Here is a 13,455-nt window from a genome sequence, read left to right on the forward strand (position 1 = left end):
CGATCTGCCTGTTCTGCTCCCCTGGTGAATCCTCTCACCCTCAGCATCTCTGGCCTGTACCCCAGTTCTGTATGAATGAATAAATAAATCTTTATATATATATATATAGCCACAGCCCTGGTCCAGTGGATTACTCAGTAAGGATACTACTTCCAAAGCAATGGTAGCTCTTTCCAAAGTCGTCTGAGCTCAGTCCCCACCTGCCATTGGGAACAGAAAAGGAACAAGAGCAGAGAGAGCTGGGCAATCTGCTCTGGCATTTGGAAAGAACCGACCTTGAACTTCAACTATGTTTAAAAGCAGGATGGATCCTCTTCTCGCCGGCAACCCCATGCCCCATGCCCTTCACAGGGAACCTTGACTTAGACATGGAGTTGGCAGACCGGCTAATGCCCCTGAGTTTCACAAAGACATCGCAGCCAAAACCAATCCCCACTCAGAGCAGAATAAAGCAGTTGGTTGTCTGTATGGCTGAACGTCTCTCTCCAAGACAATGGCGTGTTTATGTGTCGGAGGGCTAGGAGCAAGTTGTTAACATAAAACCCACCGTAAACAGAGCTGTTCATTCAGTAGCTGGCAGGGGCTTCTGTTATCTTCTGAATACCTCCCAGAGGGGATAAGCCCTACCTTTTCATTTGAGTTGGCAGCAGAGTTATTTTTTTGCACCTGTTTCTCTGCTCCGATAACAACGCAGTTAAGCATTGATTTGTTGGAAAATAAACAGAAAAAAGCAAAGAAAGGCATCTGCCCAAACAGCCTGAGCTGGTTTGACTGAACATTCATGCCAATTTGTTTTTCCTATAAAACCAAAGAAAAACCTGTGCTTTCAGTCTGGATGCTCCCTTCCCACTCCCTCAAAAGAAAGGCAGTATCAAATAGGTCAGTCTGAGCTGGCAGGGCCAAAAGGCAGAAGACACTGTACTTTTCCATTGGCTGGCTCTGGGAGGGCACTGAGGGATGTCCAAGACCTGGAGAATGACATGGCCAGCCTCCAACCAGCCAAGATCATGAATCAGATTAACAAGGGCAGAGAAGGGCCTGCCGGGAGACGATCAAAACCCAAACCACAGTCTTCTGAAAGTCAATATGGTTTAGGGAGTAGGTGTGGTCCATGGGTTACCTCCTAAAGCAGAGACACCGTGTGGCTGAATCTCAGTCTTGCCTCTCCCACAGACTTCCTAAATCCCATCCCCAGCAACATGAATAATTTGAAAATCACAAGTCCTTGGAGGATAGCTTCTACTCAGGACATGAGGCTGGCCCCACCTACCTCCAAGGCGAGCTGAGTAGACTCTCTCATGTCCTGCCAAGCGACTTGAGGTCCCAAGTCTCAGATGGAAAGGGCCTGAGATATTCAAGGTGTGCTTTCTACATCAATCCAAGCATCATCATGCTCTCATTTCTCATCACGTTGTCAAAATCACATGATGATCTCAAGTCAAAAACGGTCACAAAGAGCTAAACAAATCACTCAAATGGTGATCATGACAACAATTAAGTCATGGCATCATCACCCAACTGCCAACATGCACAGTCAGAAGAAGCCTTGGAAAAATCTGTTTTTTAAGCTTTGAGAAGAAAGCACAGAGGCCCTGGGCCAGGAGCAGAGTTCCCCTAGATCACCAGAAGCCACCAGGCCTTCATTATCACTAGACCACTGACTTCATGGGGAGTCACCACAGCAGGGAAGGCCTTCTCAAAGAGTGTTGAAAACAGGGTGTTCCGGCAGAGAAGGATCTGGCTGGCTGAGCATTCCCCAGCATTCCTGGCATGAGCAGGTCAGGGAGTGGAGTGCCTCAGAACCAAATTGGGCAGCCAGAAAAATAAAAGCTTTAATAACACCCTCAGTTAACTCAAAAATAAATAAGACCAACTGTACAAGAATGCGGGAAGGGTGGAGAGAAGTTTAAGAGGTGAGGATTGGAGCCAGGGAGGGTTGGGATGGCCTGGGGCAGTGGATTTGACCCTTGGAGATGCAAGTTTCTTCCCAGGAAAAGACCAAAATGCTCCAGATAGGGAAAGATGATGTATGGATCATAGATTGTATAATTACAGCCACATCCACTATGATGGTGATGAGAGGTTGTACTTATTGATTGCTTATGATATGCTAGGAATTTAGCTATGCTTTCCATGAATTATCTCATTTAATCCTTGCAATAATCCTGGACATTGGTACTAATATTAACCCCAATTTACAGGTAAAGAGTCACTGAGTAGTTAAGCATCTTACCTAAAGACACAGAGGTAATAAATGGATGGGCTATATAATAATAAATGTGTTGGGGGGGGGTAGGAAGAAGTGTAACATAATTCTTGGCAGCTTTGAGATGGATCCTTGGATTTCCAAAGAGCAAGTCTATTAGGACCTCAGACTTTTACTTTAAGTGGTAAGAACCTTAAGTCTATTTCCCATGATTTTTTCCCTGAAATGTGAGTAGGAAGTGCTCATTCTTCTCATGTCTCCATATGGAAGTTTTCTTAAGACACATCACTGCAGATGCTACAGAAGTACCAGTTCATGGCCCCTCCAATCCATCCATCAACACTTCAGCCTGGTCGCCTGTGGAAAGCCCCAGAGAGATTCTGGGGTTGGATTTGTTTGCCTGAAGCCACCACAGTCTTATTAGCCATAATAAAAGGGCAGTAATCATAACAAGAAAAAAAATCTGTTGTAAATTTAAGGGAAAATTATGGCCTCTTCGGAAAATCACCTGCTGTCTGGCTGCCCACACAGATACAGAGGAAAGACACGCTGTGTTGCAGATATTAAACCAATGAGAGGTAACCTATGGATATCATTTGGGGAGCCTGAATTCCATCACTGCAACAATTTAGGACATTTCTACTCCTTTTTCACCAATACCATGTGTATAACCCTGAAGCCATTTGTAAAAACTTAGCTGTCAAATACAGAACATCATAAAATTTAGTTATTATCATCTTTGCAAATTTAGAAGCAAATAACATCTAAATTCCTCACAAATTAGGGCATTGCTCTTAAGTAGAGGTAGTGTTTTTATTTAAGATTTATTTATTTATTCATACAGAACTGGAGTACGGGCCAGAGGCTTAGGGGCGGCGAGAGGCTTCACCAGAGACAGAGTGGGGAGCAGAACAGGCAGATCGATGAAGTACACTGCTGAGGGGAGCAGCGGGCGGTTCAGGAGAGGTCTGCCATACCATGTGGGTCACCTCCAGGGGATTGACCTCGTACTGAGGTGGCTTTAGCTTCTTAGTGCTGTGCTTTAACCTGCTGCACCACTAAGGAGGGCCTGGTAGTATTTCTTTTTATAAGAATGAAATGACAGTCAGCAAGAAAGAGAATTCCTAGAAGAACAATATACTCTCTATAGCCAGTCTCATTTTACCTTCCAGAATGCACATCCAGAAGTGAGCTGCTTCTCCTAGCTCACTGGTCTGTGGGGTAAGTTATTTGGAAATTAAAAAGTTCAGGGTGGGGGGACATCAACAAGGCAAGCAGCTCCCTAGCGGAAAGATTTTCCAAAGACTAAGATTCCTTCCAGCCCATCATTTAACCATTCCTCCAGTTGCTTCGGAGGAAATCTTTGAAGGTCAAACAAATAACAAAACCCAAAACCACAGCACTCTCCTGACAGATCCCAGCTTTCCAGCAGAGGTGGACTACGTGAGCAAGGTGAGGGTGGCCAGGGACCTCGGTGGCAATGTCCAGTTCCCCAGTGCTGGGAGTTGTTACACACTAGAAAAATTTTACCACCTCCTGAGGCAGGCTCGGCTCCATCACTTACAGAGCTCAGCATAAAAGAAAATGCAGGGCCCCTTGTTCAGCATGTGTTAAGAATTCCAAAGGCCCAATAGCAGAGCATAAACGCAAGGTCAGGGTCTCTCTGAGCGCAAGGCCCTGTATCCCCCCACGCAGAGTCAACCCATGACAGCAACCACACCCTGAACATCAGCCCCAAATTTTTTGCCTTCAGCAGCACCAATGCGGTCACCATCGGGGGCAGACTGGGACCCTGTCTGTCATTGTCACACAAGCTATCTCCTGAGGCAGGTGGAGGGATTAAACAAAATCTTACATTGTACACATCTGTAATAGGACCTGGCTTACGGTGGGCACTCAGCAAATATTAGCTATTATTAAATGTATTATGGTTGCGACTATCTTTATTATTCTAAAATTTGGTCACAATTTCCTACAGGCAAGAAAAATGGGTGGGAAGAAAATATACCTCTGCTTTCATCTATGAGCTGATGCTGTTTGGATATCATTTCATCAGCCCTATACAAAAAAATGACATAAATTAGCATACCTAGTTGTTTATGTATATTATGGCCACATTTGGGAGTATGTGAGGCCTTTGGGCCCATTCTTAAAAATGCTGTGATGGTGGCGTGATTATGCTGCTAGCCTAAAAAAATGTTTTTGAATTACAAGATAAATTGTATAATATTAGATAGAAAGTTGTTTTGAAATGTAATGATCAAAATACTTTTTAAAATAACTCTAATATAATAATATATTTATTTATTAATACCTTAGATCAATACATATTGATCTAATAATTTTCGTTATATCAAAATAGTGATGATAGCAATATTTTGAGGTATCTGTCACAAATCTGATATGATACAAAAATGTCTATAATTTCTCTTGGCAACATTCATAGTTACAGCTAATGATAATGTGGAGTTTTGTCTACTTTCATCTTGAAAGAAAACAATAAATTTTCTTTAGATTATGAAAATAAAAACAGTATTTTTTTCATATACAAACTCGCAAACCCTTTGAATTCTCTCCTTTGGATCCTAGATTAGGGACAATTGCTGATTTACAGGGACTGCTTTTAACTCTGATAGCTCTAGAAACAACTTCTATGGGACCAGAAGCCTCATTTAAACAACTTACCAAGAGGGGAATCTACAGGGTCTTGGCAAAACAAGTCTAAATGTTTTTCAAAGCCACTAGAAAGTCCAAGATAATACCTTAGCTAGCAGTTGGTGAACAACTAGAGACATGACCAAAAATGTTAAGGGTAGGAATGGTATATGCAGGTGCAATTGGTCACATGACCTGCCAGGAAGGAGACCATATTTTTCTAGAGGCCCCTACATGTTAGACATCAAGAAACAGGACACAAGCATGGTCTGCGCCTGTCCTGGGTCTTCCCCAAAGCCCCCAGGGGTGGTGATTTGCAGCCAACTCAACAAAGCTAAATCTGGAGGGCCAATGTCACCACAGTTCATCCCATCTCCCTGCTGCTCTCCTTCCCCAGTGAATACTCTACTGCATTTCTTTCCAAGGTCACAGCATAGAACTAAGGTCATTCAGTTCTGCAATCCAACAAAGACTCACTGAAAACATTTAGGTGAGGACTTATCATCAATTTCCATTCCACAAATTATAAATAATTTACTCACAAGCATTTATCCAGGTGCTCTCATATTCTTTGTCTAATTTAATCTTTACAACAGCTCTGAGCAATAGATGTTATTAACCCCATTATCCAGATGAGGAAACTTTAGATTCTTGAGCTTACATAGCTCACGCAAAGTCATTAACTGCCCAGTAACTGAGCCAAATTTAAACTCAGGTATTCTGACTTGAAACCCCATGCAAAGCATCACATTCCAGTTACTTCTAGCTAGTAAAACCTCCTGCCCCTTCAGAGGCACAACCAGCTAGAGCTTATTCTTCATCGGTGTTCCTCAACTGGCAGCTGCTGCCATGGGAGTGGACATGGGCAAAGTGTGAGTTAGAAGATGTCTTTGATTTTCCAAATAGACATAATGAGACAGAAACTGAATTTAGGCCAAATCTAAAGGGCTACAAAGACAAAAGACAACACAATAGTCACTGTGAAGTCTTCATGTCTCCTTTACTGCACCTACCAAAACAGAAAATCAGTCCTACTGGGGGAAATTTTTTAAAGTTTCCTAAAAGGGATTCTGGATTAATCTCTATGACACCATCATCTTCTCTAAGCTACATTGTCATCTACTAAAAAACTGAAAGTCCTCTTCATATTTCAGGAGAAAATCAACAAACTCCTAAGAAATTTGCATCAGGCTGAGAAAGGGCTTACATGATGACTGAAATGCCTCACATCCACGATTTGATCAATAAAGGCCCAGGCCCATTTTGTGTCTATGATACAGACTGATGGGGGAGTGATGGAATATGAAATTTTAAGTTCATCCGAATTACAACAATTTCAAAGAGAGTATTTCATTTCACACAAATGTAAATAGTTTTAAAGTTGGGGTGAATGAAGTGGTCTCTTAGCGTAACAATTAAATTTTATAATAGGCATTTTGGCCCCTTTTCATTTTTGGCTGTGTTTCCACCTCAAAGTATGCTTTGAATGCACCTATCCTTGTCATATTTTAACTGTAAAAAAACCCGCCCTAAGAATTAAGATGTTTCTGGAAAAGGAAGGGAAGGAGACTCTGAGGGCCAGGGTGTGGGGAGAGATTGCAAGAGCGATAATGTTAGCCCAATGAACCAGAACAAGGGGCCCTGCCCCATAAAACAAACTGAAAACAGAGTGTGGGTAGGTGCTAGTGAAATCAAGTTTCAAAGGAATATTTTACAGGGTGTCTTTTTTAAAACCAGGCCAATTAAAACCCTGGGAGCCTCTTTAAAATGGGCCACCCTGCTTGACCCTGTTGTGAGCTCCAGTTGCTCCAGATACAGCAGAGTCCCTCTGAGAACATCAAGTGTCAAGCTTGGCCTCCATGGCTGGCCAGCTCCATGGCTGCGTAGGATTACCCCGAGAGTTTTCCTCTCCACATTTATTTAATCTACCCAAGTCCACATTTATTTAATCTACCCAATGATTCATAGGTAATCAAGCAAGTGAGCATTGATCAGTACCACACAGACTGAGTAGACAACATGGGCGCATCAATATTCACTTCCCCACACACCAGCTACTTTTGTGTTTTAGAAATGTCATTAGTGCCATTAAGCCAACTGCTCCTTTCCGTCACAAAACCAGTGGTTGCACCTCTTTCTATGCTCCCACCAACTCTGAACACATGAGGCGAGGCAAAGCGTAACGATGGGCTGTTGTCATAGGAGCAGATTCGCACACCCCTAATAAAGACGCCAGGTCCCATTTTAGCTGCTCCACCAAATGCATCCGTTGGCCAAAATTTCAGAGACCCCAAGGAAGCTACTGACGGAGTCCTACTGATGTTCTTTTCTATCGCATTCTTATAAAGGCTTCTTCCATCTCATTCTCAGCCTCCCAGACTCAAGCTAATCTGCTGACCTCTAGGCACGCTGCCCCCAAACCCTCCTCCATTCTTAGAGTCTGAGAGTTAAAATGGATCTTGAAGATGACCAGATTCAAACTCCTTTGACCAGGTGTCAAAGGGGCATGTTGTCTTGGGGCATTTGCTCTGGACACAGCTACACTGGGCTGGAAAGCCAGGTCACCCAAGTACCTGTACCCTATACACCAAGCACCCAACACACTGCCTTCCCCACACACAAAAGCTTGAGTCAAATTTGGAGATGTCTAAAGAATTATCTTTTTACCTCATCTGAGATCCAATAGAGCTTTCATCAAACAACTCTGAGGGATCCATGGAAATTTCAACTCCTGCACACTTGGCTTCCTAACATCAGTGCCGTTCAGCCCTAACACAGGTCCTGTGGGGAACCATATTGCCACAGCTCTGTCTCCTACCACGTTAATAACCAGCTCTTTAAACGCAGTTCATTCACCATAAATACGATAGCCACGTATTTCTAATAAGAGCACAATTGCTGCTCCTAAGAACAAATCACGTTATTTTAAATCCTATAATTATAAATCAGACTAGAAAACATTAAAGTCTGTTTTCTTCCCTGTCTCTCTATCCAGCAACAGATTTAAGAAAACCCTGACAAGATAGGGCTGCCTTACTGCCTCTGGCTTCAGATGACAATCCCTCTCACAGACTCCGCTTACCCACATGGAAAGCCCGGCGCTCCGTCAGCTGCCCGTGACAATACCAGGGTGAGAACGCGTGGTCTCTAAACACCAAGCCTTCCATGGAGTCAGCGCCTCCCTACCAGGGCCCCACCCACAACAGAAATGATTGTCACTTCAATTCTACCGGAGCGCAGTCCCAACAAGAGAAATGGGCTGCAACGGTAACAAATAAATGCCACTGAAAATCAGGTTCCAACTTTAGATCTGCTTCCTTGAAACTGGCATTGGTTCTCCAGTAAGTTAGCAGATCTGATCATGACATTCCTGGTATCCATGCCACCCCATCTCCCAGAGGTCTCTGAAAATCACATCTGCTGAAAAGGACTGAGCGCTGACTGCATCTGGAGGAAAGGCAAAAGACGGAATCACTTGTTCACGATGTGTCCAAACCTCTGTGTCTGTGCTTAATGCTTGAACCTTAAACAGGGTCCTTATATCCAGATTGTAGAGAAGCAAGATGCTCTAAGTCACACAGCCCCTACTAAAACTCCCCAGGCATGAAGAGGAAATAAAACACCACAAGCTACAATTGTACTTCCTAGCAATGAACTTTGGTCAAGCACACTCACATTCTGACCTGAGACCTGATATGGGTTCCTTCCAGTTTTCAGTTGGCTGATTGAATGCAGTTGAGTAAATATTTTAACCTCTCAGTTTCCATTTTGTCTCATGTCTCAGTCTGTCGAGACATCAAAAAGATATTGAAAGAGGACCTGGGGGAAGTGGGAAATTAAGAGGGGCAGAAACCTGGAATTATGTATGATTATAGGGCTTCTGAGAGGTCTGGAAGGCCCAAGACATTTTCACCATGGGGATCTCACAATCCAGTCAAAAATGGAAATAATATGCAAAAGGGGACTGTTTGAAATTAAAAAAAAAAAAAAGCTGATGTTTTCTAACACAGAACAAATATAATTGAATTGGAAGTCTTGTATACTTGTGAAACCTGTGATAAGTTCAGCAACTTTATCTACAGCCCCCTTAAAAGGGCCAGACTGACACTGCTGTCTTGAAGAGCAGCACAAGAGAACTAACAGCACACTATTCCCTGAAAGTTACGTTATCTTAAAATGCCTCTGTAAAATAACTTGGAAAGACAGATAATCTCCATGATAGTATTTTTTTAAATGTTAACTACAGACTCCCAAAGACCTTCATGGTATGCCCATTGTTCTTTAAAATTTCTCCACACGAGCCAGAAGTGGTTATTGTGGAAATATATGAGCCTGCAAGACTTCAGATTATAAAATGAAATGAATGAATTATTTTATCATTCCAGAATCCTACATCTCAGAAAAAGGATAAGTTGAGTCTCCACAGACTCCAAATGCAGCAATGAAAATCACTCAGACTATCATAGAGTCTTTTCTGCTAGTATTAGTCGCTCACCTGGGACATTCCTCCTAAAACTGACTTGATCTCCCCCATTGGAAACTGACTCTTCCTTTGACATCAGTAGAATAAACACACAGGCACTCAAGATCCCCAGCTCCCCCTTAACCCTTGCAGGTTCTCCAATACAGGCTCATAACCTACCTGCACAGCCAACTCCTCAACTAGACACTTCAGCAGCAGGTGCTGGGAATCTACACTCCCTCACTTTCTCCCTGTTACTAAGGTCAGTGCAGATAACCAGCAGAAACACCTGTAAACTTAGACTCCCAGAAACAATGCTTCCCTTAAAAAGACACAGTTTCCCATAGTCCTGGAAGTAGCTAAATCTTGGCAAAGAAGGATGGCGAAAGTGTCATTTTCCAGCTCGTTGTTGTTCACCAGTAAGATGATTACTTCCCCTCTGTCCCCAGTTCTGTCCACACTGAGGCCAACACTCCTCCACAGTGTCCAAACAGATTCAAAAGAACCCCTGTGTAACACAGCATGTGTGCCGGTGACTCACGTCTGCCTGTCTGGTCATAGTATCTCATTATGGAACAAACAAAGGGTTAGTTTGTCCCCTTGCGATATGGTAGAAATCTTTACCAGATTGTCTTTTGCTTTCTTTAGTTCTGGTCAGAGCCACTCTTAGGTGTGCGGTTCCCCCCAGTGACGTGTCTGCCTGAGCTGCCTGGCCACTTCTTCCAGAGCGGGTTCAGATGCCCTTCCTGTTACCAGCCATTTTCCAACTCTGGGACACAGTAAAGATGAATCTGTCTTTCCCTACAACTAGTGACTCAGAAAACCTACTAACAGAAAACATCTCTAGAAAGTGAGAACATGTGCCCTGAGCCCCAACAGGTACTTAGCCAACCAGTTCGTCCCTGAGTTGAAGCAGGGTCACCGGGCTCTAGCTGCCTATTTGTTTCACAACAATTTAACCCAGGAGAAAGGCTCTGTCTCAGAAACAGAGAAAAACGAGGGAGCTTTATGTCCATAATGATTGACAGTCGGGAATCAAGGCAAGAAATTGACAGATAACATCCAAAGTAGCCCAGCTCCCTCCAAAAACGAATTCAAATTAGACCAAGTAAGGTAAAGACAGGTGAGGCGAATCCACTTCCTGGCAGCCACCTCTGAAAGCCAGTTTTATTTTCCTCTGTCTGATTCAAGGCAGGTTTCTCTTTCCACTCAGGTGCTTGAATTCCAGATTCAAAAGAAGGTTTAAAAATAAGGACTTACCTCATTTACCTAAAGATTCTGGGTGGGAAATCCAATAGCTGTGGCTAATGGAGGCAAGACAGCAGGCAGCCCTCACGCCAGCTCCTACAGAGAAGGGGAAACAGGGGTGTTATCACGTCTGAGCCCTCACCAGTGTGAAGATAAATGCATATGACAATAATTTTAAATCATTTTGTATGATGTGAAGCAATAAGCCACCAACCGGGAATTCCCTAAGTCACTTCCCCCTCTTCCGATTGGCTGCTGGGCTCTTTAAAAAAATAAAATAAGGGATTACAAACATTGGCTCATTTGCATTTGGCCAACTCACACTGTTAGTGTTCAAACAAAACAGGTCTAACCAGGTTATGGCTGTGTCTCAAGAACAGAGAGACAACCTGTTAATGGATGAGGAATTGATTTGGTTGTGACTGTTGTTTTGAGCTTAGAGGCTGATATAAGGGGGTGTGGGGGGACACCAGTCTCGCTCCCCTAAGAGGCTATCAGGAAAGGAGAATGTAAAAAGCAAAGTGAGCAGAAGGTCAGTGCTGAAGAGAGGATGGCAGAGGGAAGTGGGGTCCTTTTAAACCACTCTACTCCATGCCCTCTGCTTTGACATCAAGCTCCGTGCCCAAGCGCTGGGAGCACCAGCTCTCACTGGGCTCCCCGGAAGGGTAGCCTGGAGCACAGGCTCTCTCTCCCAGTACCTCCATTGCCTTTTAAAAGAGACCCTTGGCAATCTCAGTGGACTTTGAAAAGCCAATCTTCCCTGACCCCAGGTAAGAGCCTTGGGAGAAAGTTTGAAGGGAGGGACTGCACATTCCAAATTGTTTGGGTTGGTCAACTCTACCATGCAAGGGCTCACTGCCTGATTGGTGGACTATCTGGGGCTCTCTACTTCCTCTTGACTGGCCTTTTTTACTAGTTACCAGCACTTCTTATAGGAGTTAGAAAGGGAAAGACCAAGATGCTGAAGCAGAAGGCAAAACAACAATTTTTGGACAGGTTGGTAGACTTCTGGGAAGGATCTATGGCTTCCTTCTTTTCTTCCGCTCCCTCCCCCTTTCTCTACCCCACACCCCCGTTCTTCTTCCTTCATTCTCTCTTCTTTCTCCCTTCCTTTCATTTTTGTAGTGGCTGTTGTTCATTTTGGATCTATGGGTTTTTAACGCTCATGCAATTCTTGTCTACCTGAGCCAAAGGTCTGCCACCCCAAGTCACAGAAGCACTTCTACCCCGTGTATAGGTGAGTGACCACTTTTGGTAAGGAAAAATATTCTACCCTAATGATTGACCTTCTCCCTGGGTCTTCCTGGACTCAGTTCGGCACAAGCTAAGTGCCCAAACAGATTTTATTTTTAACTTACCAGGCCTCCTCCCTTCTGTGGGAGAGGAAATGGAGTTTGAGTTTTGGCAAAAGACAAAGATTTTGTGATCAAAACCAGGAAGTTCCTGGTATAAAAAAGAGAAAAGCTGAATAGGACAAGAAGGAAGAGGCGTCCGTGTCAAGGCGAATGTGTGAGCAGCAGCAACATTCCCTTCTGGCTGGTTCCCCTCACCTTGCCCACACCCCCTCCGCTACAATGTAAATGCAGAGATTTCTAAAGTCATGGAAGACTTGGTGGGAGAGCTGGGCTAGATTTGGACAATCTTGGGACTAAGGCAGGTCTTCAAGAAGGCTTTAGGTAGTTTAGGGAATGCAATTTAGAGAGATTCTTAAAAAAACCCTCTTCCTCACCCTAATTTTCATTAATCCCAGCCTCCAACCTCATATATTTGCCAAGGGCCCTGTTAAAATGTAAATGTCTGATAAAAATAGTAGATGTCATTATTGCCCATTATCACATTAGCCCCAATTAGTCTATCAGCTGCAGATCTGAGAGCAGGGCCCTGAGGGAACAGATTGGTGAAGTTTTGCTTGAGAGATGAATCAGGTACAATCTGAAGTAGCATCTCCACCTACCACATAGCACGTGCGAGTCTGTGTGTGTGTGTGTGTTTTGTGTGTGACTGTGTGTAGGGGTGTGTATTTTAGTACCAGTGGGACGTCAAGAAACGAAGTTGGTATTCTTTACTGTTCATGCCTGAGAATAACCTGAAACAGTGGGGAGGGGTCTAGGAGGAGGTAGCTGTGTGATGAAGAGGTGGCGAATGTCACAAGCAGCTCCAGAAATGAGGTGCCCCTCTGTCCAGTCATTACCACCTTTTCACTAGAGGTCTTCATTTTTAGATGAAGAATGCATCTCCATTGCTTTATCTGTTATCCTGCCTGTCTTAGGTCAGAGGCCTGCTCTATGCAGACACTCTTGAGAAGAGTCACTCTGGGATGGTGGTGGAGAAAGGGGATGGAAAGACAGCTCATATTCACAGCCACTTTATTTGTGGAGTGTTATGTGCAGGGTACCTAACAATGTAATGAGTTCTTATTAAGTATTGGTTCTCTTCTTTACTTGTGATTTAGTTGAGTCTGTGAAAAAAAAAAGTGCATCCCCACCCCCAAGAAAATGTTAGATTTTTAGGTGTGTCCAATCCATAAAGAAATTCCTGCATCATATGAGGTCTTTTATCCTATGGTCAACTTCACTAAATGAGCATTTGCATCAAACTAGAAATAAAATGGATAGAGATAGAAAAGAAACAGACAGACAGACAGATAGATAGATAGATAGATAGATAGATAGATAGATAGATAGATAGATAGATAGATAGATAATAGGTAGGTAATAGACAGACAGAGAGAAAGATAGGTAGGTTGGTAGATAGATATAGATTGATAATCTGTAGGTAGTAGATAGACAGACCAACAGACAGATAGAAAGATAGGTAGATGACAGAGCAATATAGAGAAATGAAATGGATGAGAGTCTTTATTTTTCAGAGAATGCTGAAACTT

General features: G+C 43.4%; 1 protein-coding gene across 2 annotated transcripts in view; it reads right to left on the reverse strand.

The window, feature by feature from the left end:
• Positions 1–9,711, reverse strand: part of EHF (ets homologous factor) — a 35,528-nt gene extending 25,817 nt beyond the window's left edge. Inside the window, exons 1-2 of one of the 2 annotated variants that reach the window (XM_004682928.2) lie at positions 9,504–9,711; positions 6,717–6,724 (exon numbers count right to left, since the gene is read on the reverse strand). In XM_004682928.2, coding sequence (XP_004682985.1) covers positions 6,717–6,722 — 6 coding nt within the window. In that variant the 5' untranslated portion in view covers positions 6,723–6,724; positions 9,504–9,711. Of the gene's footprint in view, positions 1–275; positions 462–6,716; positions 6,725–9,503 lie in introns of those variants that run through there. The other variant, XM_004682929.1, reaches the window with a different exon arrangement.
• Between the last annotated feature and the right edge of the window lie 3,744 nt (positions 9,712–13,455).

This window comes from Condylura cristata, unplaced genomic scaffold (genome assembly GCF_000260355.1).
Source record: "Condylura cristata isolate star-nosed mole 26May11 unplaced genomic scaffold, ConCri1.0 scaffold00015, whole genome shotgun sequence".
In the NCBI taxonomy this organism is placed as follows: domain Eukaryota; kingdom Metazoa; phylum Chordata; class Mammalia; order Eulipotyphla; family Talpidae; genus Condylura; species Condylura cristata.